This window comes from Scomber scombrus, chromosome 19 (genome assembly GCF_963691925.1).
Source record: "Scomber scombrus chromosome 19, fScoSco1.1, whole genome shotgun sequence".
Lineage (NCBI taxonomy): Eukaryota > Metazoa > Chordata > Actinopteri > Scombriformes > Scombridae > Scomber > Scomber scombrus.
The window spans coordinates 653,898-677,004 of NC_084988.1; the positions used below are offsets into that span (position 1 = coordinate 653,898).

A 23,107-nucleotide genomic window follows, 5' to 3' on the forward strand; every position below is an offset into this window, starting at 1 on the left:
TGGCAGATTTTAAAACTCTCTTGCTGACTGTTTATTCTCGTATTGTGTACATTAAGTTACTGACTGTTCGATAATTCGTTTACATATAGTTGTCTGACTGTTGTTACCCGACTGTTACCTGGTTTACTGACTGGTTTAGTGACTAATATTTTACTGCATTAAAGTAACCAGCAACTGTTTACTGACTAGTTGACCAAAGCTTGCAGGTTTACTGGTTTACTGTCTTGCTGACTGGTTTTATACTTGTTAAATAGCTTTTTACTAACTGGTTGAATCATGATTGGCAGTTTGGTTTACTGACTGACTTTTTCTGTTGACTGGTTTGCTGACTGGTTATCTGTTTTAAACTGCCTTGCTGACTGTTTATTGTCGCATTGTGTACATTAACTTACTACTAACTGTCAAGCAACTGATTTACATACTGTTTACTGACTGGTTTACATAACTGTACATAACCAGTCAACTCTTTCTTTATTTGTTGATCAACTGTTTACTGACTGGTTTTCCCAAAGCTTGCATTGTTTGCTGACTGGTTAACTTCTTTTATTACCTTGCCGACTGTTCTTTGGTACAGTTTATCCTTGTATTGTTTACATTAACTTACTGACTGTCCAATAACTGATTTTCATATTGTTTACTGCCTGATGATTTCTCTGTTAGCTGGTTTACTGACTGGTTTACATATTAATTAAATTACAGAAACAGTGAAACCAGTCTGCTCATAACCAGGCTGGTGATTTAGCTTTCTGGCTAATTGACTGGTTTAACTGGTTAACTGACTGTTTACTGTCTGGTTCAGCGTCTGATTTGAACACAGTAACAGTGTCATGTGTGTGTTTTTACAGGCTGGATTTCACAGTTTAATGTATAAAAACAGATTTACTGACTGGTTTAGTGACTTTCCCTGTTGGACATGCACACGATGAAGATGACTTCCTGTCGTCTTTCATGTTTGTGTGAAGTTTAATTGCTCAAAAATAAGAGAGGAGCGAAACATCTGGAATAATTACTGATGAAAAAACTAAAATCATGCTATATGCTGATGATATATTCATATATATATAACCTATATTTATCTATATTTATCTATATTTAACCAACATGAGTCTTCACTTAAAGAATTTACTTCAACGTATCTGATGTTTCAAAATGAGTTTATTATAAAACACTTTGGTATTATAACAGATACCAACTTAAACTATAATGTACTATAATATAAAATACTTCAGACTCACTCTACGTCTTTATTTCAGTCGTTGCTGCCTATTGAAAATAAAATCTATGTTTTACTGGTTTGAAAGATGTGAAATTTACTGAATTAACGCTAAAATTAAATGAAAACTACACAAAAAACAAGCCAAAATATGATTAAAAATGAATAATCCTTTATGCTCACAAACTTTTACAGATATTTACAGTTACAATATTTAATCCAATCACAGTTTGGAAGATTTGTAGAGATCATAGACTGTATATAAGGAATGGACGTAACATCCGTGACGTCACCCATTGGTTTGTGGACTGCTGCTCGGAGGCCAATAGTATCGGATCTGAGCAGCGCCATCTTGGAAATTTCAGTTGCATGCTGGGAAAAATAAAAACAGGGATTCTACTTATATGGGCATCAGGAGGAGCATGAGGCGCCCTCCTGAACCTGTGAACCAATCAACCTGTCAATCACCACGTAGCCACGCCCTAATGCATACCCTGCTTTATCGTCACATATAAAATCAGGGAGGCCAAAATGTCCCAAATGAACATCATACTGCATTGAAGAAGGCTTTAAACTAGCGATTGAGACCATAAACACATCTTGAAAACGTTTACTGAGGTTAGAAATCAAGTGAGAAGTTGGTGAATTCTCCATTGACTTGTATAGAGACGGAAGTCCTTTTGACACCAAAACGGTCGCCCCCTGGTGGCCTTTTGATAGAATGCAGTTTTAAGTTACTTCCGCGTTGGCCTCATTTCAGAGGACTAGAACTCCCCGCCTGGTAGAGACGACGAAATTATCTAAATTATAGTTGTTGCTCTAAAAAAGGGACGTCAGAAATCATATTTCAATAAAGTATGATCCAAAAAACAAGACTCACAGCAAACTTTGATTTCATTAGAAGACACAAAACACAAGTCTGACCCACTTCTAGATTTATAAATACAACAAAGGTTTATGAATACAAAGTGTAATACAACACCTTCACATAATCTATTATGAATACATTATTATTATACAGGATTGATGTGATGTTTCTCTGAGCTGTAACAGAGAAACAATAAAGACTAAAGAGAATAAAAACTTCTTTTGTACTCGAGTTGTTCTTTAAACACTCAATGTCAGAAACAAAGTGTTAAATAAATAGTTTTCACATCAAAATAAATCAATAATCATTTGAGTTAATAATTAAAACTAAATAAAATAAAGTGCATGTTTGATCTTCTTCATGTTAAATATTAACATTTTTAATTCTTCACAGTAAACTGAGATCAGTTTGTGTTTCAGGTGCAGAAATGTTTCCGCTGTCTGTCTTACTGCCTTTAACAGGTACACTGCTTTACTCTACTCTACTTTATTCTATTCTACTCTACTGTACTCTATTGTAATCTACTCTACTCTTCTCTACTCTATTCTACTCTATTGTACTCTACTCTACTCTTCTGTACTCTATTCTACTCTATTGTACTCTACTCTACTCTATTCTACTCTACTCTACTTTATTCTATTCTACTCTATTGTACTCTACTCTACTCTATTCTACTCTACTTTACTTTATTCTATTCTACTCTACTCTACTCTATTGTACTCTACTCTACTTTATTCTATTCTACTCTATTGTACTCTACTCTACTCTTCTCTACTCTATTCTACTCTATTGTACTCTACTCTACTCTACTCTACTCCATTCTACTCTACTCTACTCTACTCTTTTCTACTCTATTGTACTCTACTCTATTCTACTCTACTCTACTCTACTCTAGTCTACTCTACTTTACTCTAGTCTACTCTACTCTACTCTACTCTACTCTACTCTATTCTATTATACTCTATTCTATTCTACTCTATTCTATTCTACACTATTCTATTCTACTCTATTCTAATCTATTCTACTCTATTATACTCTATTATACTCTATTCTATTCTACTCTATTCTATTCTACACTATTCTATTCTATTCTACTCTATTCTAATCTATTCTACTCTACTCTTCTCTACTCTTCTCTACTCTACTCTACTTATCTCTACTCTTCTCTACTCTACTGTACTCTACTTTATTCTATTCTACTCTATTCTACTCTATTGTACTCTACTCTACTCTAGTCTACTCTACTTTACTCTACTCTACTCTACTCTACTCTATTCTACTCTATTCTACTCTATTCTACTCTATTCTATTCTACTCTATACTATTCTATTATACTCTATTCTATTCTACACTATTCTATTCTATTATACTCTATTCTATTCTACACTATTCTATTCTATTATACTCTATTCTATTATATTCTACTCTATTATATTCTATTCTACTTTATTCTATTCTATTCTAATCTACTCTATTCTAATCTATTCTACTCTATTCTATTCTACTTTATTCTATTATATTCTACTCTACTCTACTCTGCTCCTCTCTACTCTACTATATTTTGTTCTACTCTATTCTACTCTATTATATTCTACTCTACTCTATACTATTCTATTATACTCTATTCTATTCTACTCTATTCTAATCTATTCTACTCTACTCTTCTCTACTTTTCTCTACTCTACTCTACTTATCTCTACTCTTCTCTACTCTACTCTACTCTATTCTACTCTATTGTATTTTGTTCTACTCTATTGTACTCTACTCTTTTCTTTTCTATTCTATTGTATTATATTCTAATGAGGGGACAGTGACAGATTACTGACTTTGTTCTTTTTTTCTTTCTTTCTTTCTTTCTTTCTTTCTTTCTTTCTTTCTTTCTTTCTTTCTTTCTTTCTTTCTTTCTTTCTTTGTTTCTTTCTTTGTTTCTTTCTTTGTTTCTTTCTGTCTTTCTGTCTTTCTTTCTATTTTTCTGTCTTTCTGTCTTTCTTTCTTTCTTTTTTTCCATTCTTTCTTTCTATCTCTTTCTTCTGTGTACTTGATGACAGATTAATATGACCTCTCTCTCTCTCTTTTCTCTGCAGGCTTCTTCTTGCTGCTCTCTTCGACACTCGGCTCTGAATCCAGCGGTGAGTCTCTCCGTCTATCAGCTGATCGTTATGTGGCTGGGTTTATTTTATTTTAATTTCACAGATAATATTTAAACGTTAAAACTGAGAAAATAAAAAATTGCACGTCAGGAAATGAGTGAACATATTTCTGTTACTGGAGAGAAGATAATAGGATCATGTTTCCTCTTCTGGCCTCTGAGTCTGTGATATGATGATAAACCAGCCACTGATATATTACTGTGATAATAATGTGACCTATAATCTGCCAGAGAGGAGCTTTGTTACTGTTTCTTCTTCTTCTTGGACCGGGCCGAGGTAACTGGAAACTTCCCTGTGTGACTTATTTTTCTTCTTCTTCGTGTTTATATTGAGCTCAAATCATAAAAAAGTGTCTGAAATATAAAAACTAACCAAACAGCTGCTGCTCTCTCTCTCTCTCTCTCTCTCTCTCTCTCTCTCTCTCCCTGTCTCTCTCTCTCTCTCTCTGTCTCTCTCTCTCTATCTCTATCTCTTCCTCTAATAGATGGAACAGATGAAAAGCTTCTTTTATCCTCTGATGTCACTCGGTTCAAAGAGCAGATTTTGTTAATCTGACTGTATTTCAATAAATTACTGTCTCTCTCCCTCCCTCTCTCTCTCTCTCTCTCTCTCCTCCCTCTCTCTCTCTCTCTCTCTCTCTCTCTCTCCTTTTCTAAATGTGCTCTGTGTATTATGTCGTTATGTCAAATGAAGAATGAAATGAACACTGCCAAAAAAAAAACATCTGAATACATTATCACCATGGCAACGTCAGCAATAACAAACCTTCATTTCAGCTTTTTATCTGATGAAACCTGCTGACTGTTCCTCTAGCGCCACCATGAGGTCGACTTTTGTAGATGGTAGTGAACTATTGGACAGTATTCAATCAATCAAACTTTATTTATAGAGCAGCTTTCACACAGGTTAATGTAGTGCTTCACAGCTGATTGACAAGCTGATAATAAGCAAAAAACTTTAAAGACAAAAGTAACAGATGAATAAAATAAGAGTAAGATAAGAAGATACAACTTTTAAATTAAAATAAAATGACAAAATCAAGTAGAACAACATTTTAAAACAACAAAACAAATAATATAAAAATAATAAATAATAATAATAAAAAAGACTACAAACTATTCTGAGCTTAATTCTTAAGTATTGACCTCGTGTTCTGGGTATTTGTGCAGAATTATAAATGTTGGCACGAGATGAAGTTATTATAATTTATCTTGAAGGGAAAATAAAAGTGTGAACCAAATTTCACAGCATGCACCAGGCCCAAAATATTGAGAAGAATATTTTTTATAATTTGTTGTTGTTTTCTCTCATGAAACAACACAAACACTTCAGTTTATAAAGTTAACTAATGTTGTTGCATGAATATTTTACTGGATATGAAACAAACAAACTGTCTCACATCACACACTTCTACACAGTCGCCCATAAAGTTGGAATAATTTAGTTTTCAGACACATTCCTCTTTTTATTTTCTATTTATACACATCAGTAATCACCTTTAATCAGGTATAATGAGATTGATCAATACAATTTAGAGAATATTTACACTTTATCTATCAAGAATGAATCACATTGTCACAATCATTTCATGGAAAGAGGTCAAAAATATTTTATTCCAACTTTCTGGGCGACCGTGTAGTTAGTATACTTCTATTAGTACACTTCTGATGGTAAACACTTCTATAAGTACACTCTTTTGCCGTGTTTTCTCTCAAATCAAACATGGCCGTTGTGCATTTAACAGTAAATGAACCCAATAAACCTGCTGATGGTTTATATGTGACAACAGTATAATGGAGCTTAGTGTAAAACACATCGTAGTTTCAACGTCCTCATTGAGGGTGAGAAGTGTCCATAGTTCCTCTCTTAGCATCCAGGTCCTCATAGTGCTGCATGTTTCTATACTTCTCAGTGTAAACTCACCTATGACCTCAGAATATTAAGAAGTGTAAAAACAGAAGAAGAGATTCAAGACACAAATAAACTAGAACAAATGTCAAAGAAAGAGAAAGAGGAATATGAGAGTCTGGAGAATAACTACTAACGTTGATGTGCCTTGTGGATCAGTTCCCTACCCGGTGACCTGCGTGACCCGCGGAGCCGACCTGACGGAGGACGGCATGCTGCTGTTATGTCCTCCAGACTGCAGCCGGTGGAGGGTTTCGGTGTTTGGGACGGGTGTGTACGCCTCCGTGTCCTCCGTCTGTGGAGCCGCTCTGCACAGGTACGCTTCCTCCAGACTCAACTTCCTCAACTTCCTGAATGATTCTAAACATTTCTTTAGCGTGTTTTGTGGGTTTCCTTCCCGTCTGTCAGCATCCAGCTCTCACCGACCCTGAATGTCCCTCCAGATAAGATTCAGTCACACGTTAATCTCTGAGGTGGAAATCCAAGATTACAATAGAAATACATTATATTAACTTTATGTTTGTGTTACATGATATTTAGGTTTGGAGCAGACTTGGAGCAGACTTGGAGCAGGTTTGGAGCAGGTTTGGGGCAGGTTTAGGGCAGGTTTGGGGCAGGTTTAGGGCAGGTTTGGAGCAGGTTTGGAGCAGGTTTGGAGCAGGTTTGGGGCAGGTTTAGGGCAGGTTTGGGGCAGGTTCGGAGCAGGTTTGGGGCAGGTTTAGGGCAGGTTTGGGGCAGCTTTAGGGCAGGTTTGGGGCAGGTTTAGGGCAGGTTAAGGGCAGGTTTGGGGCAGGTTTAGGGCAGGTGTGGGGCAGGTTTAGGGCAGGTTTAGGGCAGGTAGGACTCAAACACTCTGTTCTGCTGCCGCCTGTAGCTGCAGCGGTGACATAATAATGAGCAGTGTGAGTCCTGCTGTGTGCTGAACCTCAACAAAACACCAACACCATGAAGGAATGTGGAGGACCGGAGGATTAAGCTCTCAACCCTGAATGACCCCGTCCTCCCTCTGCAGAGGGCCTCCGGGGCCCCGACAGGAAAAACTCTGAACCACACCGACTCGGCTGCTTCGGGATCCTTCCTCCTTTTTTCTAGCTCATCCTTCTGTCCTCCATCCTTCTATACAGCGTGTCCATAAAGTCTCATTGCAATTTAACACATTTATTACAAAAGCAAATGAATATACAAATCTGTGGAAATGTAATCATTTAATAATAAACCTCTATATTTGCTCCATTAGTTGCACGAAGCATCAAGACTGTACTGGATTTCTTGCCATGTTGGCTGCAGCAGAGCCTCATCAATGGCATCAGTGATCTTTTACTTACATCAGGGATAGTACCTGGTACCTGCTCCTCCATCAGGGATAGTACCTGGTACCTGCTGCTCCATCAGGGATAGTACCTGGTACCTGCTCCTCCATCAGGGATAGTACCTGGTACCTGCTCCTCCATCAGGGATAGTACCTGGTACCTGGTACTTTTTTAGTATCTGCTCTGCCGAGGTTCCAAGCGAGCCGAGCCGATACTAAATGTGACGTCAACAGACTGCCGGACGCTGATTGGTCAGAGAGTCACTGGAAGAGTCATGAGCACGATGTAGTAAGAAGTAAAGATGGAAGGAAGGAAAATAAGAAGGGAGGAAGGAAAAGAAGACAGGAAGGAAGGAAGGAAGGAAAGATGGAAGAAAGGAAGGAAGGAAGGAAGGAAGGAAGGAAGGAAGGAAGGAAGGAAGAATCAAACCCAGCATTTTTAAATACCAACAACAGCGTTACAGAGATTTGTTTCTCTTCTCTTGCTTTGTGTGAGACAGAAAGCCTCATACAGCAGCAAGTACACCATCACCTCCATGTCCTCCATTGTTTATGTGTTTGTGTCGCGTATTAAACAAAGTCACGGCAGTTTAATGCAACGTTGCTATGACAACCCCGCTCATGTTGAGGAGGAACTATAGTAGATAGATAGATGGATAGATAGATAGATAGATAGATAGATAGATAGATAGATAGATAGATAGATAGATAGATAGATAGATAGATAGATAGACTTTATTGTCCCCGAAGGGAAATTTGTCTTGGACTCCAAGTGCTAGTTAAAAAGAAAAAAAGTAAAGTTGCACATTTGCCCAACAAATACATAAACAAGTACAAAGTAATGGAAAAGGTTCCTGTTACCAAACCGAGCCGAGTAGAGCTAGAACTGTATAGTATGTATTCATTTGCTGCAGAGTTGCACAACTACCAAGATCTACGATTTCGGGAGGACTGGTCTGGATGAACCTGAACTTCTTCCTGCTTGAATTTTAAAGGAAAAGTTGAGTTATTTTAAAGTTGTAAGTGTTGTTTTCTGTGTCTCTTCGTCTCTTCAGGGGGATTCTGGGGGCGTCCGGCGGTCCCGTCAGGGTTAACAGGCTGCAAGGACGACACAACTACATGAGCTCCTACGCTCACGGCATCCAATCACAGGCCTTGTCCCACTGGACCGCCTCCTTCAGCCTCACCAGTAAGTGGCGCCTTTTTGGTGATTCACCATAGACTGTATATAAGAAATGGACGTAACATCCGTGACGTCACCCATTGGTTTGTGGACTGCTGCTCGGAGGCCAATAGTATCAGATCTGAGCAGCGCCATCTTGAAAATTTCAGGTGCATGCTGGGAAAAACAAACAAACAGGGATTCTACTTATATGGGCATCAGGAGGAGCATGAGGCGCCCTCCTGAACCTGTGAACCAATCAACCTGTCAATCACCACGTAGCCACGCCCTAATGCATACCCTGCTTTATCGTCACATATAAAATCAGGGAGGCCAAAATGTCCCAAATGAACATCATACTGCATTGAAGAAGGCTTTAAACTAGCGATTGAGACCATAAACACATTTTGAAAACGTTTACTGAGGTTAGAAATCAAGTGAGAATTTGGTGAATTCTCCATTGACTTGTATAGAGACGGAAGTCCTTTTGACACCAAAACGGTCGCCCCCTGGTGGCCTTTTGATAGAATGCAGTTTTAAGTTACTTCCGCGTTGGCCTCATTTCAGAGGACCGGAACTCCCCGCCTGGGATTCACTGATTGATTTGATGATTGATTGATCTTCTTTATTTTTGTCTAAGAGTGAAATTACAGGAAGGACTGTAGATCACTTCCTGTCCATTTGTTATAATATCTCATGTCAATAATTCATAAATTGTTAAAACAATTAGTTAACAAACGTAATAGTTAGTTGACAGAAAATCTATTTTTATAATTATTTAAGTAATTTAATAAGCTCTTTTCCAGTGTGAAGGTTTGTTGTTTTATCCTCTATCTGGACTGTTGGATAAATAAAATGTAAGATTTTCTGACATTATAAATTAAATGACAAATTCTTATTAATCTCTTAAATCACACATTTGTTGCTTTGACAAAGAAATCTAAACTTATGTCCGCTTGTTTGTCTCAGAGCTTTTGTCCCATATCACACAGTGTTTATAGAGTTTATAGAATAGAATTGTCATTGCACTGATAAAACAATGCAGTGAAACTTAGTGTGTGTGTGTGTATTTGTGTGTGTGTGTGTATTTGTGTGTATTTGTGTGTTACAGAGCCCGTTAGTGTCCCACTGGAGCTGAGCAGTGATACCAGCACCACGGCTCTGCCTGCAGCTGCACAGCCAGGTAAACTTCACACCTCTGTTATTAAAGTACAAGATGTTAGGAGGAAGGAAGAAGGGTTCAACTTCCTGGGTAACATTAACATTAGGGAGACGACTTTCATCTATAAACAGTGAGACAGTGAAACAGCTGATTGAGCTGCAGGAAGATGTGTGATGAAGATGTTTTTTGTTTTGTGTGGAGTTAAAAGAATTCATGAATGCACTTTTTTCACTATTTTTAAATATTTCAAAGATAAATTGAGAAAATAAATGTCAGATTAACGCTGTTACAAAGGACAGTTATAACATTACACATTAAGAAATCACAAATTACATTTAAAATTACATGAAATAATATAATAATGTCCAGAAAGTAAGTTTTAAAAGTGCTTTTCTTGCTGATGTTTAAAATATGTTATATAATGGATAAGAACTAAGAATTAAAAGCTTAACGTGAAGTAAAATGACAGAAGACAGAATCTACTGTAGCAGAAAATCTTGAGTTTCATATTTTTAGCTGAAGATGTAAATGAGGTGAAAGTAAACCGAGTCTTCCTGCTGCCGTCAGGATGTTGATCGCTGCGTTTGTTCTGCTTCCCGAAACAACCGGAGACACACTGAGTCACCTCGGCTGACCTGTGTGTGTGTGTGTGTGTGTGTATGTGTGTGTATGTGTGTGTGTGTGTGTGTGTATGTGTGTGTGTGTGTGTGTGTGTTGCAGGAAAGAAACCTCTGAAGAAGCTGTCAGTGAAGAAAGCTCTGACAGGAGGAAACAAAGGTACTCTGTGTGCTCTCGGTGTGTTATTGAGGAATATTTACAGCTCCTGTGCTGAAATAGAATCAGAAGTAAATAATTATTATATTTTAAACTTCTTACTTATCTTCCCTTTTTACCCCTCTTCCTCCTCCCCCAACACTTCAATAGCAATCATTTTATTCACATAGTGTTTTTCCAGCATGAGTCTGAAGTGCCTTTCAGGTTTAAACTGATTTACAGAGTGGACAGTAAAAATAGAAAGAGCATCAATAAGAAGAATAAAGTATAATAAATAATAATAAGTACACAAGCAATAAAAAACAATAGTAGTCAGTGGTAATAATAGTCCCAAATCAGGATTAATTATCTAATGAGTCAGAGAGTCAAATAAAATGCCAAAAGTAGTACATCATGTTCATTTATGTGTGTGTGTGTGTGTGTGTGTGTGTGTGTGTGTGTGTGTGTGTGTGTGTGTGTGTGTGTGTGCATGCAGACTGTCAGATGGACATCGCCATGGTGATCGACAGCAGTAACAACATCGGGCAGCGACGCTTCAACCTGCAGAAAAGCTTCTTAGGCAAGCTGACCGCCATGCTGAGAGTCGGACCAATAGGACCTCATGTAGGAGTGGTGCAGGCCAGGTGAGACACACACACACACACACACATAAACGCACACACACATAAACGCACACACACACACATACACACACATACAGACAAAATAAAATGTCAGTAAAACATCTGTCAGTAAAACCTCCTATGAAACAAGACTTTACATCAGTGAGCCTTCCGTTGAGTTATCCAGGAAACTTTGTTGTTTTTATGTTAAGAAATTTTGAGGATATAAATAAAATCATCAGTGAATTATCCGATCTTCCCGGGATTTATAAAGATACAACAGGGGGAAAATCTCCTGGTTAAATGATGAATAATACAGTGTTTATATTTTTAAAGTACTAAATAATATTTGTGGATTACTGGATTTTAATCAACAGATTGCCATGAGACTTGGTTGGGCAGGCGAACTGATTGCTCGTGTTACTGCATGTATTTAAATTTGTATGATATCGAACGAAAAGTAGTGAACAACTTGTCGTACGATATCATACCAGGTGGGGATTTCCGGTCCTCTGAAATGAGGCCAACGCGGAAGTAACTTAAAACTGCATTCTATCAAAAGGCCACCAGGGGGCGACCGTTTTGGTGTCAAAAGGACTTCCGTCTCTATACAAGTCAATGGAGAATTCACCAACTTCTCACTTGATTTCTAACCTCAGTAAACGTTTTCAAAATGTGTTTATGGTCTCAATCGCTAGTTTAAAGCCTTCTTCAATGCAGTATGATGTTCATTTGGGACATTTTGGCCTCCCTGATTTTATATGTGACGATAAAGCAGGGTATGCATTAGGGCGTGGCTACGTCGTGATTGACAGGTTGATTGGTTCACAGGTTCAGGAGGGCGCCTCATGCTCCTCCTGATGCCCATATAAGTAGAATCCATGTTTTTAGTTTTCCCAGCATGCACCTGACATTTTCAAGATGGCGCTGCTCAGATCCGATACTATTGGCCTCCGAGCAGCAGTCCACAAACCAATGGGTGACGTCACGGATGTTACGTCTGTTTCTTATATACAGTCTATGTATCATACGAACAGAGGATGAGAACGGCCTGCATGGTGTCATTTTTCCTGCTAACTTTATTATCTTTATTAAATGTACAAAATCTTAACTCAAGGTGGTAAAAAATGAATGTACAGAAAGTTGGCAAAGGTGAACCTGCACTCCAGAGGCTTATTCACATTATTAATCAGTTTTATTTATCTGAAGTGACTGAAACTCAACCTTAATGTGTTTGCAGTGATTCTCCTAAAACTGAGTTCTTACTGACCAACTACACTCAGCCTAAAGAGCTGCTGTTTGCCCTGAAGGAGCTCGCCTTCCTGGGAGGAAACACCAACACAGGTATCATACATATATATACAGTATATACACAATCATACACATTTTTAATTTATATTTGACTGATTCAGTCACTTTTGGCTTTTCCAGCCAAACTCTGTGAGCTGCTACATTTCCATTGATATTCCCAGATTGTTCCCCACTCTTCCTCCGTCAGATCTATTCCTCCCTCCATTTTTTGTGTTAATATACAGGGTTGAATGTGCTTTCAGAGTTATGTATTATTAACGTAATAATATACCAATATCACTTTATTTGAGTTTTAGGTTCAAAAGGTGTATTATTTTTCTCTCTTAACTTTCGTGTCGTCCTCCCGGGTCAAATTGACCCCATCTGTTTTGACTTTTCCTTCTTTCCTTCCTCCATCCCCCTTTCTTCCCTTCCTTCCTCCTGTCCTTCCTTCCTTCTTTCTCCCTTCCTTCCTCCTTTCCTTGCTTCTTCCTTCCTTCTTCCTCCTTTCCTTGCTTCTTTCCTCCTTCTTCCTTCCTCCTTTCCTCCCTTCCTTCCTCACTCCTGTCCTTCCTTCCTTCCTTCTTTCTTCCTCCCTTCCTTCCTTCCTCCCTCCCTCCTTTCCTTCCTTCTTCCTCCCTTCCTTCCTTGACTCAAGGACAACAGGACAACAGGACAGGACAAATGTAAAATAAGCGTTGCTTCCTCAGGTAAGGCCATCATGCACACAGCAGAGACCTTCTTCACCCAGGAGAACGGGGGGCGGCGGGGGCACCCTCGGGTGATGGTGGTGCTGGTTGACGGCTGGCCCTCCGACGACCTGGAGCAGGCGGCCATGTTCGCCAGAGAGTCGGGCATCAACGTGTTCCTGGTGTCTGTGGCCAAGCCGGCGCCAGAGGAGCTCGCCATGGTGCGGGACAAAGACTTCATGAAGAAGGTGATCGCTTTCTCTACAGTTACCTGAATGTGTGAAGAGGAAGTTCAGCTGCTACGTGTTGGTTAACCCTTCATAGGTCTGTTTGGTAGAGATCACTTTGTGTCATGATATCTGCTGGAGACATTTTTTTCATTTGAATTTTTTCACTTTTCACCTTCCTTCCATCCATCCTTCCTTCCTTCCTTCTTTCAAGTCATCCGTCCTTCCTTCCTTCCATCCTTCCTTCAAGTCATCCCTCCTTCCTTCCATCCATCCTTCCTTCGAGTCATCTGTCCTTCCTTTCTTCCTACCTTTCATCCTTCCTTCCTTCCTTCGAGTAATCCTACCTTCCTACCAGTCATCCGTCCTTCCTTCGAGTCATCTGTCCTTCCTTCCTTCCTTCCATCCTTCCTCCTTTATTCTTTCCTTCCTTCTTCCTCCTTTCCTTGCTTCTTCCTTCCTTATTCCTCCTTTCCTTCCTTCTTTCCTTCCTTCCTTTCTTCGGTAGCTATGTAATGCACAGACAGACCATCAGATTGTGTTATGGTTGCTATAGATACAGGTTGTGTTATGGTTGCTATAGTTACAGGTTGTTCTATGGTTGCTATAGATACAGATTGTGTTATGGTTCCTAGAGTTACAGGTTGTTCTATGGTTGCTATAGAAACAGGTTGTGTTATGGTTGCTATAGATACAGGTTGTGTTATGGTTGCTATAGATACAGGTTGTTCTATGGTTGCTATAGATACAGGTTGTGTTATGGTTGCTATAGATACAGGTTGTGCTTTAGTGTATAAACGAAGAATAACACAAATCACTGCTGACATCAGAGATCCTGCTGGAGACATTTTTGAAGTTGACTTTCATGTTTTCATCTTGTACATGAACAGAATGAGTCTCTAACATGTTTTTAATAAAAGTTTAGAACCATTGAGGTGTGAATGAGTCTGTAGAGGCTGTAAAACATCACATTTAGGCTCAATGAGGAAAAACATCCAAGTTTTATGTTGTCATGGCCTCAAAGAGGAAGGAAAAGCAAAGACATTATTTTATAAATAGCACTTTCCTGGTGTGACCTACAAAGAGTTAAAGTGTTTCTGAGATAAAAGCAGTTTTCCTGTCGTCTCTCTTCCTGCAGGCGGTGTGTAAAGATAACGGCTTCTTCAGTTATTGGATGTCCAGCTGGTTCAGCACAACCAAACATGTCAAACCTCTCACTCAGAGACTCTGCTCGCTGGACAGCCTGCTCTGCAGTAAGACACACACACACACACACACACACACACACACACACACACACACACACACACACACACAAACACACACACACACACACACACACACACACACACACACACACACATACACCACCTGTCTGACCCAACTGTCTCACTTTGTTATTTGTGTGTGTGTGTCTGTGTGTGTGTGTGTGTGTGTGTGTGTGTGTGTGTGTGTGTGTGTGTGTGTGTGTGTGTGTGTGTGTGTGTGTTTTTAGGTAAAACCTGCTATAACTCGGTCAACATCGGGTTCCTTATCGACGGTTCGTCCAGCGTTGGGGAGGGAAACTTCCGTCTGGTCCTCGACTTCCTGGCAGGAATCGCCAAAAGCTTCGACATTTCAGATGTGGGATCTCACATCGGTCAGCTTCACTGCATGCATGTGATTGATTGATTGATTGGTTAATTGATTGATTGATGGACGAGCTGATTGGCTGACAGACTGTGTGTGCTGGTGTTGCAGGGGCCGTGCAGTACACCTACGACCAGCGGCTGGAGTTCAACCTGTTTGATCACTCCAACAAAGACGACGCCGTCAACGCTTTGAGGAGAATCCCCTACATGAGCGGAGGAACGGCCACAGGAAGCGCCATCAGCTTCACCACCCAGAACCTGTTCAGGTAACACCACACCTACACCGTCAGCTCATGGAAGAGTTGTGTATTTTATCTAGTTCTTTCCTTTACAGAAACCCCCAACCAGAATGTAAAGCTGGTGATGTTCTGTGTTTTTCTTCACCCAAACATAAAATTAGGTGATCCCAAATACACCTGTCCTTTTATCAGATATGTTAACTACAACACCAAAAGTTGATTCATCCGCAACTGAAAATAGTCCCCCCCTTAACAAATGCAATAAAAACTACAGTGATCAGCTGTTTTAATCTCTCAGGAACAGATGGGATTCATCAAATATAGGCTGTTATCTTTTAATAGTCAAACATTTTTGAGGTGGAGCGATGATGAGGAGACTGTCACCTTCCTCACATCAATACATGAAAATAACAGAAATGTCATATTTCCATCCTGTTGCTGCTCATCTAATGACATCATCTCATCTTCTGCAATGGTTTAATGTCACGACAGGAGAATTAGCACCACCTGCTGTTTATCTGATAATATTTACACAACAGAAACATTTATCCAGCTGAATTAGTAATAATTAAATGTTTTTGTCCTGTAGACGGACAGGACCAGGCCGTAACTACCTCATCGTAGTGACAGACGGCCAATCATATGATGGCGTCAGAGGCCCGGCGCTGGCTGCTCAGAAACAAGGTGGGTGTGTTTAAACAGAGAAGTAGTAATAGTAACAATTAAAGCTGCAAGCAGCGATGAACTGGTCTTCGCTTCCCTATCCCAAAATGTTCGGCAATGCCACGCCCGTCAGGTTTAACAGAGGCAAAAGATTTTTATACATGTTCATCTCCGAGGTCTTAAGATGATTCGGAGCAAATTTGAAGTCGGTCGGATGAAATCTGTATGAGGAGTTCGTTAAAGTACGAGGCATGGAAAACACGAAAATGGCAGCAAAATCGAAAATTCTAATCGAAATGGCTGACTTCCTGTTGGAGTTAGGGTATGGGTCCAAGAGACTTTTTTGTGCATCTTGACTTGATACATATATGTAGCAAATTTAATTTGTCTACCTCAATCTGGAGTGAGGAGCTCAATTTTCTTAATTTTCTAGGGGGTGCAGTAACGCCATTTGGCCAGCACTTCCTGTTTTATGGGAAAACATCTAAATTCACTGCATCGCCACGGTAACCAGATATAACAAAAAGGAAAGAGTTTGATAACTTGTCATCTCCGAGGTGTTAAGATGACACTGAGTGAATTTGAAGTTGGTCGGATTAAATCTATAGGAGGAGTTCGTTAAAGTAAGAGGTGTCAAAATTGCGGGGAAAAAAGGCGCCAAAATCTGAAATTCAAATAAAAAAATTGCTGACTTCCTGTTGGAGTTAGGGAATGGGTCCAAGAGACTTTTTTGTGCATCTTGACATGATATATATACATACCGAATTTTGTTCATCTATGTCAATCTGGAGCGATGGGCTTAATTTGTTTAATTTTCCTAGTGGGCGCCAAGTTTTGGGGGCGTGTTTAAGCTGTCAAAAATGTTTGTTTTGGCAGAACGAGAATAATAATGAAGAAGAAGAACCGTCACACTGTTTAGTGCTGGGGCCCTAATATAAATAGTGTTCAGTATGTCTACCTGACCTCTGCTTCTCCACCAGGCATTACCATCTTTTCGGTGGGCGTGGCCTGGGCACCAATGGATGACCTCAGAACGATGGCGTCGGAGCCGAAAGACAGCCACACCTTCTTCACCAGAGAGTTCACCGGCCTCGCCGAGTTCATCCCGCCGCTGGTCCGAGGCATCTGCCGAGACTTCACCGAAAACAACTGAGGACACACACACACACACACACACACAGACACACAAGAGTTTGTACTTCTACACTTGTAAGAACACTTGTTGACATTACTTGGCCTTCTAAGTTTAACTTTAACCTCCCTATAAAACCAAGTCTTAACCCTCAAAACACTCAGAAGATGTGACGACTTGTCTAAATATTCTCACTTCAAAGGTAAAGAAACAAGTCCCCACTATTACAGAAATATGTGTTTGTACATATATATATTTACTAGAACCCTCGCTGACATAATATTAATCAGGTCTTAACTTTAAAACATCCTTGTAGCAGCCGATAATGTTATAACGACATAACGTAATCATTTTTAAATGTAATACAGCTGATAATGCTCATGATAGTGCTCATGTGTGAATGTTGGGTCTCTGTAAAATTAAACCTGAAGAGTTCGGTTTAGACCTGCTCTATGTGTAAAGTGCCTTGAGATGACTTTGTTGTGATTTGGCGCTTTACAAATAAAGATTGATTGATTGAGATTGATTGATAATGTCATAAAATCTCTGAACTAATAATGTAATAACTTTTTGGCCAATAATGTAATAAGTTATTTAGTTATTAGCTGGTTATTACATTATTGGTTAGGTAAAACAAATCCTTTACAAATGTAATAACTGGAGCCGATAATGTAATAAAATACTGATATCACTTTATTTAAGTTTAATTGATTGGATATAAAGTGTCACACTTATATGGCACTTATAGTCTCACTATTAGGTCTTTCAAATAATCATAACACTTGTATTATGCTCGGGTCAAATAGAGGTTGATAGAGGTTAATAGAGATGTTTTTAAGTTTTTAAGAGAGAAAAATAATAGTAGCATAACTTTTTTTCAACTTAAAACTCAAATAAAGTGATATTAGTATTAATATCGGCTCCAGTTATTACATCTGTAAAGGCCATAGACTGTATATAAGAAATGGACGTAACATCTGTGACGTCACCCATTGGTTTGTGGACTGCTGCTCGGAGGCCAATAGTATCAGATCTGAGCAGCGCCATCTTGAATATTTCAGGTGCATGCTGGGTAAAATAAAAACAGGGATTCTACTTATATGGGCATCAGGAGGAGCATGAGGCCCCCTCCTGAACCTGTGAACCAATCAACCTGTCAATCACCACGTAGCCACGCCCTAATGCATACCCTGCTTTATCGTCACATATAAAATCAGGGAGGCCAAAATGTCCCAAATGAACATCATACTGCATTGAAGAAGGCTTTAAACTAGCGATTGAGACCATAAACACATTTTGAAAACGTTTACTGAGGTTAGAAATCAAGTGAGAAGTTGGTGAATTCTCCATTGACTTGTATAGAGACGGAAGTCCTTTTGACACCAAAACGGTCGCCCCCTGGTGGCCTTTTGATAGAATGCAGTTTTAAATTACTTCCACGTTGGCCTCATTTCAGAGGACTGGAACTCCCCGCCTGATTAAGGCCAATAATGTAATACGTTTTTACATTATTGGCTCGGTAAAAATAATCCTTTACAAATGTAACAACTGGAGCCAATAACGTAATAATATACCAATATTACTTTATTTAAGGGTTAAATAGACGTTGATGTTTTTAAGTTTTTAAGAGAGAAATATAATACAAGCATAACTTTATTTCAACCTAAAACTCAACCCTTTACATACTGTTCATATTCTGATAGTTAGTTTATGGTCCAAATGAACATTTTATACCATATAATGAATATTAAAACATGTTTGAATGCTGATTTTGGAAATCTTTTTAATAAACACAGGTCAAACTTGTACATTTGTATATATAAACATTTTTAGCTGCACAAAAATTTAATTCTGGTTTTAACAACTCCCAAATTTCACCCTAAAAGTGATATTAGTATTTTATTACGTTATCGTTTTGACCGAGCCAATAACGTAATAACTTTTTACATTATTGGAAATGAGTTATTACGTTATTAAGTCTGAAATTTTATCACACTATCAGCTTTATTACATTTAAAACGTGCAAAATTATTACGTTATCGGCTGCTACAAACGCATATGAAGCAGTTTCCTCCGCTTCTTTTGTACATACACGGAAAAAAAACATCATGTACATAAAAGACAAACATTAAAAAAATTACACATTTATATTAAAAAGCCACAAAACATTTTTTTCTATTTAATGAGGAAGATGTTGGAAAATCACCATACAACCAATCATCATCAGCATAGAACAGTAGAAGGTTAAAATCACTCACTCGTCACTGACAGTCTGATTCTCTATCACAGCTCATATGATTAAAATATGAAGTATTAGACGAAAAGAGCAAAAACTAGGTAAAAACATCCTTTCAAATAGATTTGACTAATGCTAACTCAGCTAAACTTGGATTGTTTTGTTATTCCGGTGTCACGTTTTCTTTGCTTAATGCTCTTTTTTAAATAAAATTAAGAGGATCACAGTCAGCTTTTGTGTAATTGGTTGAAGCAGAGAAGCTAATTTATATAAAAAAAGATGCTACAGTTAATTTTTCTTGGTGAATGCAAAATAATTTAATTTTAGAAAAATGACCCAAAATTCAATTTAAAAACTGCTTAATTTCTTAACCTTCGTGTCGTCCTCCCGGGTCAAATTGACCGCCGTCTGTTTTGACTGTTCCTTCTTTCCTCCATTCCTTCCTTCCTCCCTCCGTCCTTCTCTCTTTCCTCCCTTCCTTCCTCCGTCCCCCTTTTCTCCTTGCTTCTGTGCTTCCTCCCTCCCTCCTTCTTTCCTTCCCTCCTTCCTTTCCTTCCTTCCTCCCTCCTTTCCTTCTTCCCTCCCTCCTTCTCTCTTTCTTTCATCCCCCCTACCTTCCTTCTTTCCTCTGTCCTTCTTTCCTTCCTTCCTCCTTCCTTTCTTCCTTCCTTCCTTTCTTTCCGCCCTTCCTTCTTTTCTTTCCTCCCTTCCTTTCTTCCTCCCTCCTTTCCTTCCTTCCTCCCTCCTTTCCTTCCTTCTTCCTCCTTTCCTTCCTTCCTTCCTCCCTCCTTTCCTTCCATCTTCCTCCTTTCCTTCCTTCCTTCCTCCCTCCTTTCTTTCCTTCTTCCTCCCTTCCTTCCTTGACTCGAGGACAACAGGAGGGTTAAATGCATGACTGTGACTCCATTTCATAGATTTTAGTGTTTAGAAAAAGAAAGATTTAGTACACGAGTGATTAGTGAACGAGTGATTAGTGAACGAGTGACTGCTTTCAGACACACAGTGATGATGTAATGTTTATCTCATTAAATGTTTTACGTCTCTTAAACACAGACGGAGGTTTTACGGAGGATTTCCTTCAATGTTAAGCAATTCTTTTCTAATCTTTTCCTTTTTTTCTGAACCAAGTGAAACATTTCCTCCTGACACACTGAGATGAAAATCACTTTTTATTTCATTTTCTGATTCTTCTTTAAAACAAACAAGAAAAAATAGTTAAACTGGAGCACAGGAGTTCATTCTGACCAAAACGAACGAATCAAACTCAAAGGTTCACTTACCAGCTGTTTCCAGAGCTTTTGACCGTGCTCGGCCCTCTCGCTCAGGTTTTATCACATGACTTAAAGCGATGGTTCGGCGTAATTTCGACCTAGCGTCATATGCACCATGACGTCTATCTAACCACCCGCTCAGCCCTTTTTTTTCTTCATTTGGTCGCAAACTGGTGGAGTTAGCGCTATCAGCAGCATGGCTTAGTACAGGCGCTAACGCACCCACCAGTGTACCTCGTAAATTACTCCACTAATGGCGCTTTTCCACTACACAGTTCCAGCACGACTCGCCTCGGTTCTTTTTGCGTTTCCACTAGGGATAGTACCTGGTACCTGGTCCTTTTTTAGTACCTGCTCTGGTGAGGTTCCAAGCAAGCCAAGCCAATACTAAAATGTGACGTCGACACACTGCTGGCTGCTGATTGGTCAGAAGAGTTGTCGCTGGAAGAGTCATGAGCCGTCCGGCATAAGAATCAAACCCGGCATTTTTAAATACCGGCAGCAGCGTTACAACCATAGTTACAGCTATACGGCTCAATTTTCTTGCTTTGTGTGAGACAGAAAGCCTCATACAGCAGCAGGAAGGAAGGAGGTAAGGAAGTAAGGAAGGAAGGAAGGAAGTAAAGGAAGGAACTTGCTTTGTGTGTGACAGAAAGCCTCATACAGCAGCAAGTACACCATCCCCTCAATGTCCTCCATTGTCACGGCAGTTTCGCGGAGCCGTGCTATGACGACCCCGCCCACGTTGAGTAGGTACTTTTTTGTAATGGAAAAGGTTCCTGGAACCGTACCGAGGCGAGCCGATCCGAGCCGTGCTGGAACTGTGTAGTGGAAAAGCGCCATAATAATGTCTGGATTGTTATCAAACTTCTACAGTAGTACAAATAGGGTCTTTACTCATAAATCCATGCATTGGAAAGTTTGTAAGTACACCAGGAGTTTATTAAAATAACACTTACCTGATGGCCTTCAGGCCGCGATCACTGAAATCCCGTGTGGTCTTGCGAGATCCCCGCACAGATCTCCAGATGTGGTGTGCGGGGATCTCGCGCGACCACACAGGATTTCAGTAATCACACGAGATTTCGACGATGTTTACAGCTTTAGCAGCAGAGTAAAAGCCATCAGGTAAGTGTTATTTTAATAAACTCCTGGTGTACTTACAAACTTTCCAATGCATCGATTTATGAGTAAAGACCGTATTTGTACTACTGTAGAAGTTTGATAACAATCCAGGCATTATTAGTGGAGTCATTTACCAGATACACTGGTGGTCCCTAACTCCACCAGTTTGCGACAAAATGAAAAAAAAAGCAGCGGAGCGGGTGGTTAGATAGACGTCATGGTGCATATGACGCTAGGTCGAAATTACACCGAACCATCGCTTTAAGTAAGGCGCTCAGGTCACGTGATAACAGGCCGTCGTATCTGTGAGCTTCATTTGAAAGCTCAGAAAGATTATAAACTCTCCTTAAATTTACAATATTTTACAAAACTTTGAACTTAATTGTCGCCAACAAGAAAAAAATGATCAGATTTTTTTTATTTGTAATATCAGAAAACTTGTTAACAGGAAAATCTTTCATTTGGTTTCAAATGTCTGAGCTTCATCCTCGTTAATTATTATTATAATTAATTATCCTGATGTACATTTGCCAAACTTTCAGATTTCTCTTCATTTTCTTAAACTGAACTTTAAAGTATGTTTATGAGGGAAGAGCCTGAAAAACTAACTGTTATTTCCAGAGTATGTCTTTTAACCTTCGTGTCGTCCTCCCGGGTCAAATTGACTCCGTCTGTTTTGACTGTTCCTTCTTTCCTCCCTTCCTTCCTTCCGTCTGTCCTTCCTCCTTCTCTCTTTCTTTCCTTCCTTCTTTCCTTCCTCATCCCTCTTTCTTCCTTCCTTCTGTCCTTCCTTCCTCCCTCCCTCTCTTTCCTTCCCTCCTTCCTTCTTTCCTTCCCTCCTTCCTTCCTTCCTTCCCTCCTTCCTTCCTTCCTCCCTTCCTTTCCTTCCTCCCTCCTTCTCTCTTTCTTTCCTCCCCATTACCTTCCTTCTTTCCTCTGTCCTTCTTTCTTTTCCTTCCTTCCTTCCTTCCTCCCTTCCTTCCGCCCTCCTTTCCTTCCTTCCTTCCTTCCTTCCTTCCTTCCTTCCTTCCTTCCTCCCTCCTTTCCTTCCTTCTTCCTCCCTCCTTTCCTTCCTTCATCCTCCCTTCCTTCCTTGACTCGAGGACAACAGGAGGGTTAAATTCATTCACATAATTGGATTTTTCATTTGTAATTCAGTTAAACAGCTTAATTTACTATCTTTGAAATGTTTATAGTCTCTGCAAGTTGCAAGTTTTTTTTTTTATAAAAATGTGCTGAAATCAATGTAAACCCTGAGAGATGATGACAGAGAACAGGATTAGTAGTTAAAGGGATACCTGGATGGGTTTCATTCTGCTTTCTGTTGTAGTTGCCAACAAGATGTCCAGACTGTAAGAAAAATAAAAAGTTAAAATATCAGATGTTCTATGTCTCTGTAAAAGAAACCTCTGATGGGATTTTGCTTCTGTCCTTTTTTTCTGTATTTATTACCTGT

At 39.3% G+C, this 23,107-nt stretch overlaps 1 protein-coding gene across 1 annotated transcript in view; it reads left to right on the top strand.

The window, feature by feature from the left end:
• The window catches only part of coch (coagulation factor C homolog, cochlin (Limulus polyphemus)), an 18,790-nt gene extending 1,750 nt beyond the window's left edge, over positions 1–17,040 (top strand). Inside the window, exons 2-15 of the mRNA XM_062440783.1 lie at positions 2,475–2,542; positions 4,166–4,210; positions 6,299–6,455; positions 8,504–8,637; positions 9,722–9,793; positions 10,493–10,549; positions 11,022–11,169; positions 12,389–12,492; positions 13,149–13,375; positions 14,493–14,607; positions 14,850–14,993; positions 15,095–15,251; positions 15,814–15,908; positions 16,868–17,040. Of these exons, the coding sequence (XP_062296767.1) occupies positions 2,475–2,542; positions 4,166–4,210; positions 6,299–6,455; positions 8,504–8,637; positions 9,722–9,793; positions 10,493–10,549; positions 11,022–11,169; positions 12,389–12,492; positions 13,149–13,375; positions 14,493–14,607; positions 14,850–14,993; positions 15,095–15,251; positions 15,814–15,908; positions 16,868–17,040 (1,696 nt within the window). The remainder of the gene's footprint in view (positions 1–2,474; positions 2,543–4,165; positions 4,211–6,298; positions 6,456–8,503; positions 8,638–9,721; positions 9,794–10,492; positions 10,550–11,021; positions 11,170–12,388; positions 12,493–13,148; positions 13,376–14,492; positions 14,608–14,849; positions 14,994–15,094; positions 15,252–15,813; positions 15,909–16,867) is intronic.
• Positions 17,041–23,107: the final 6,067 nt, after the last annotated feature.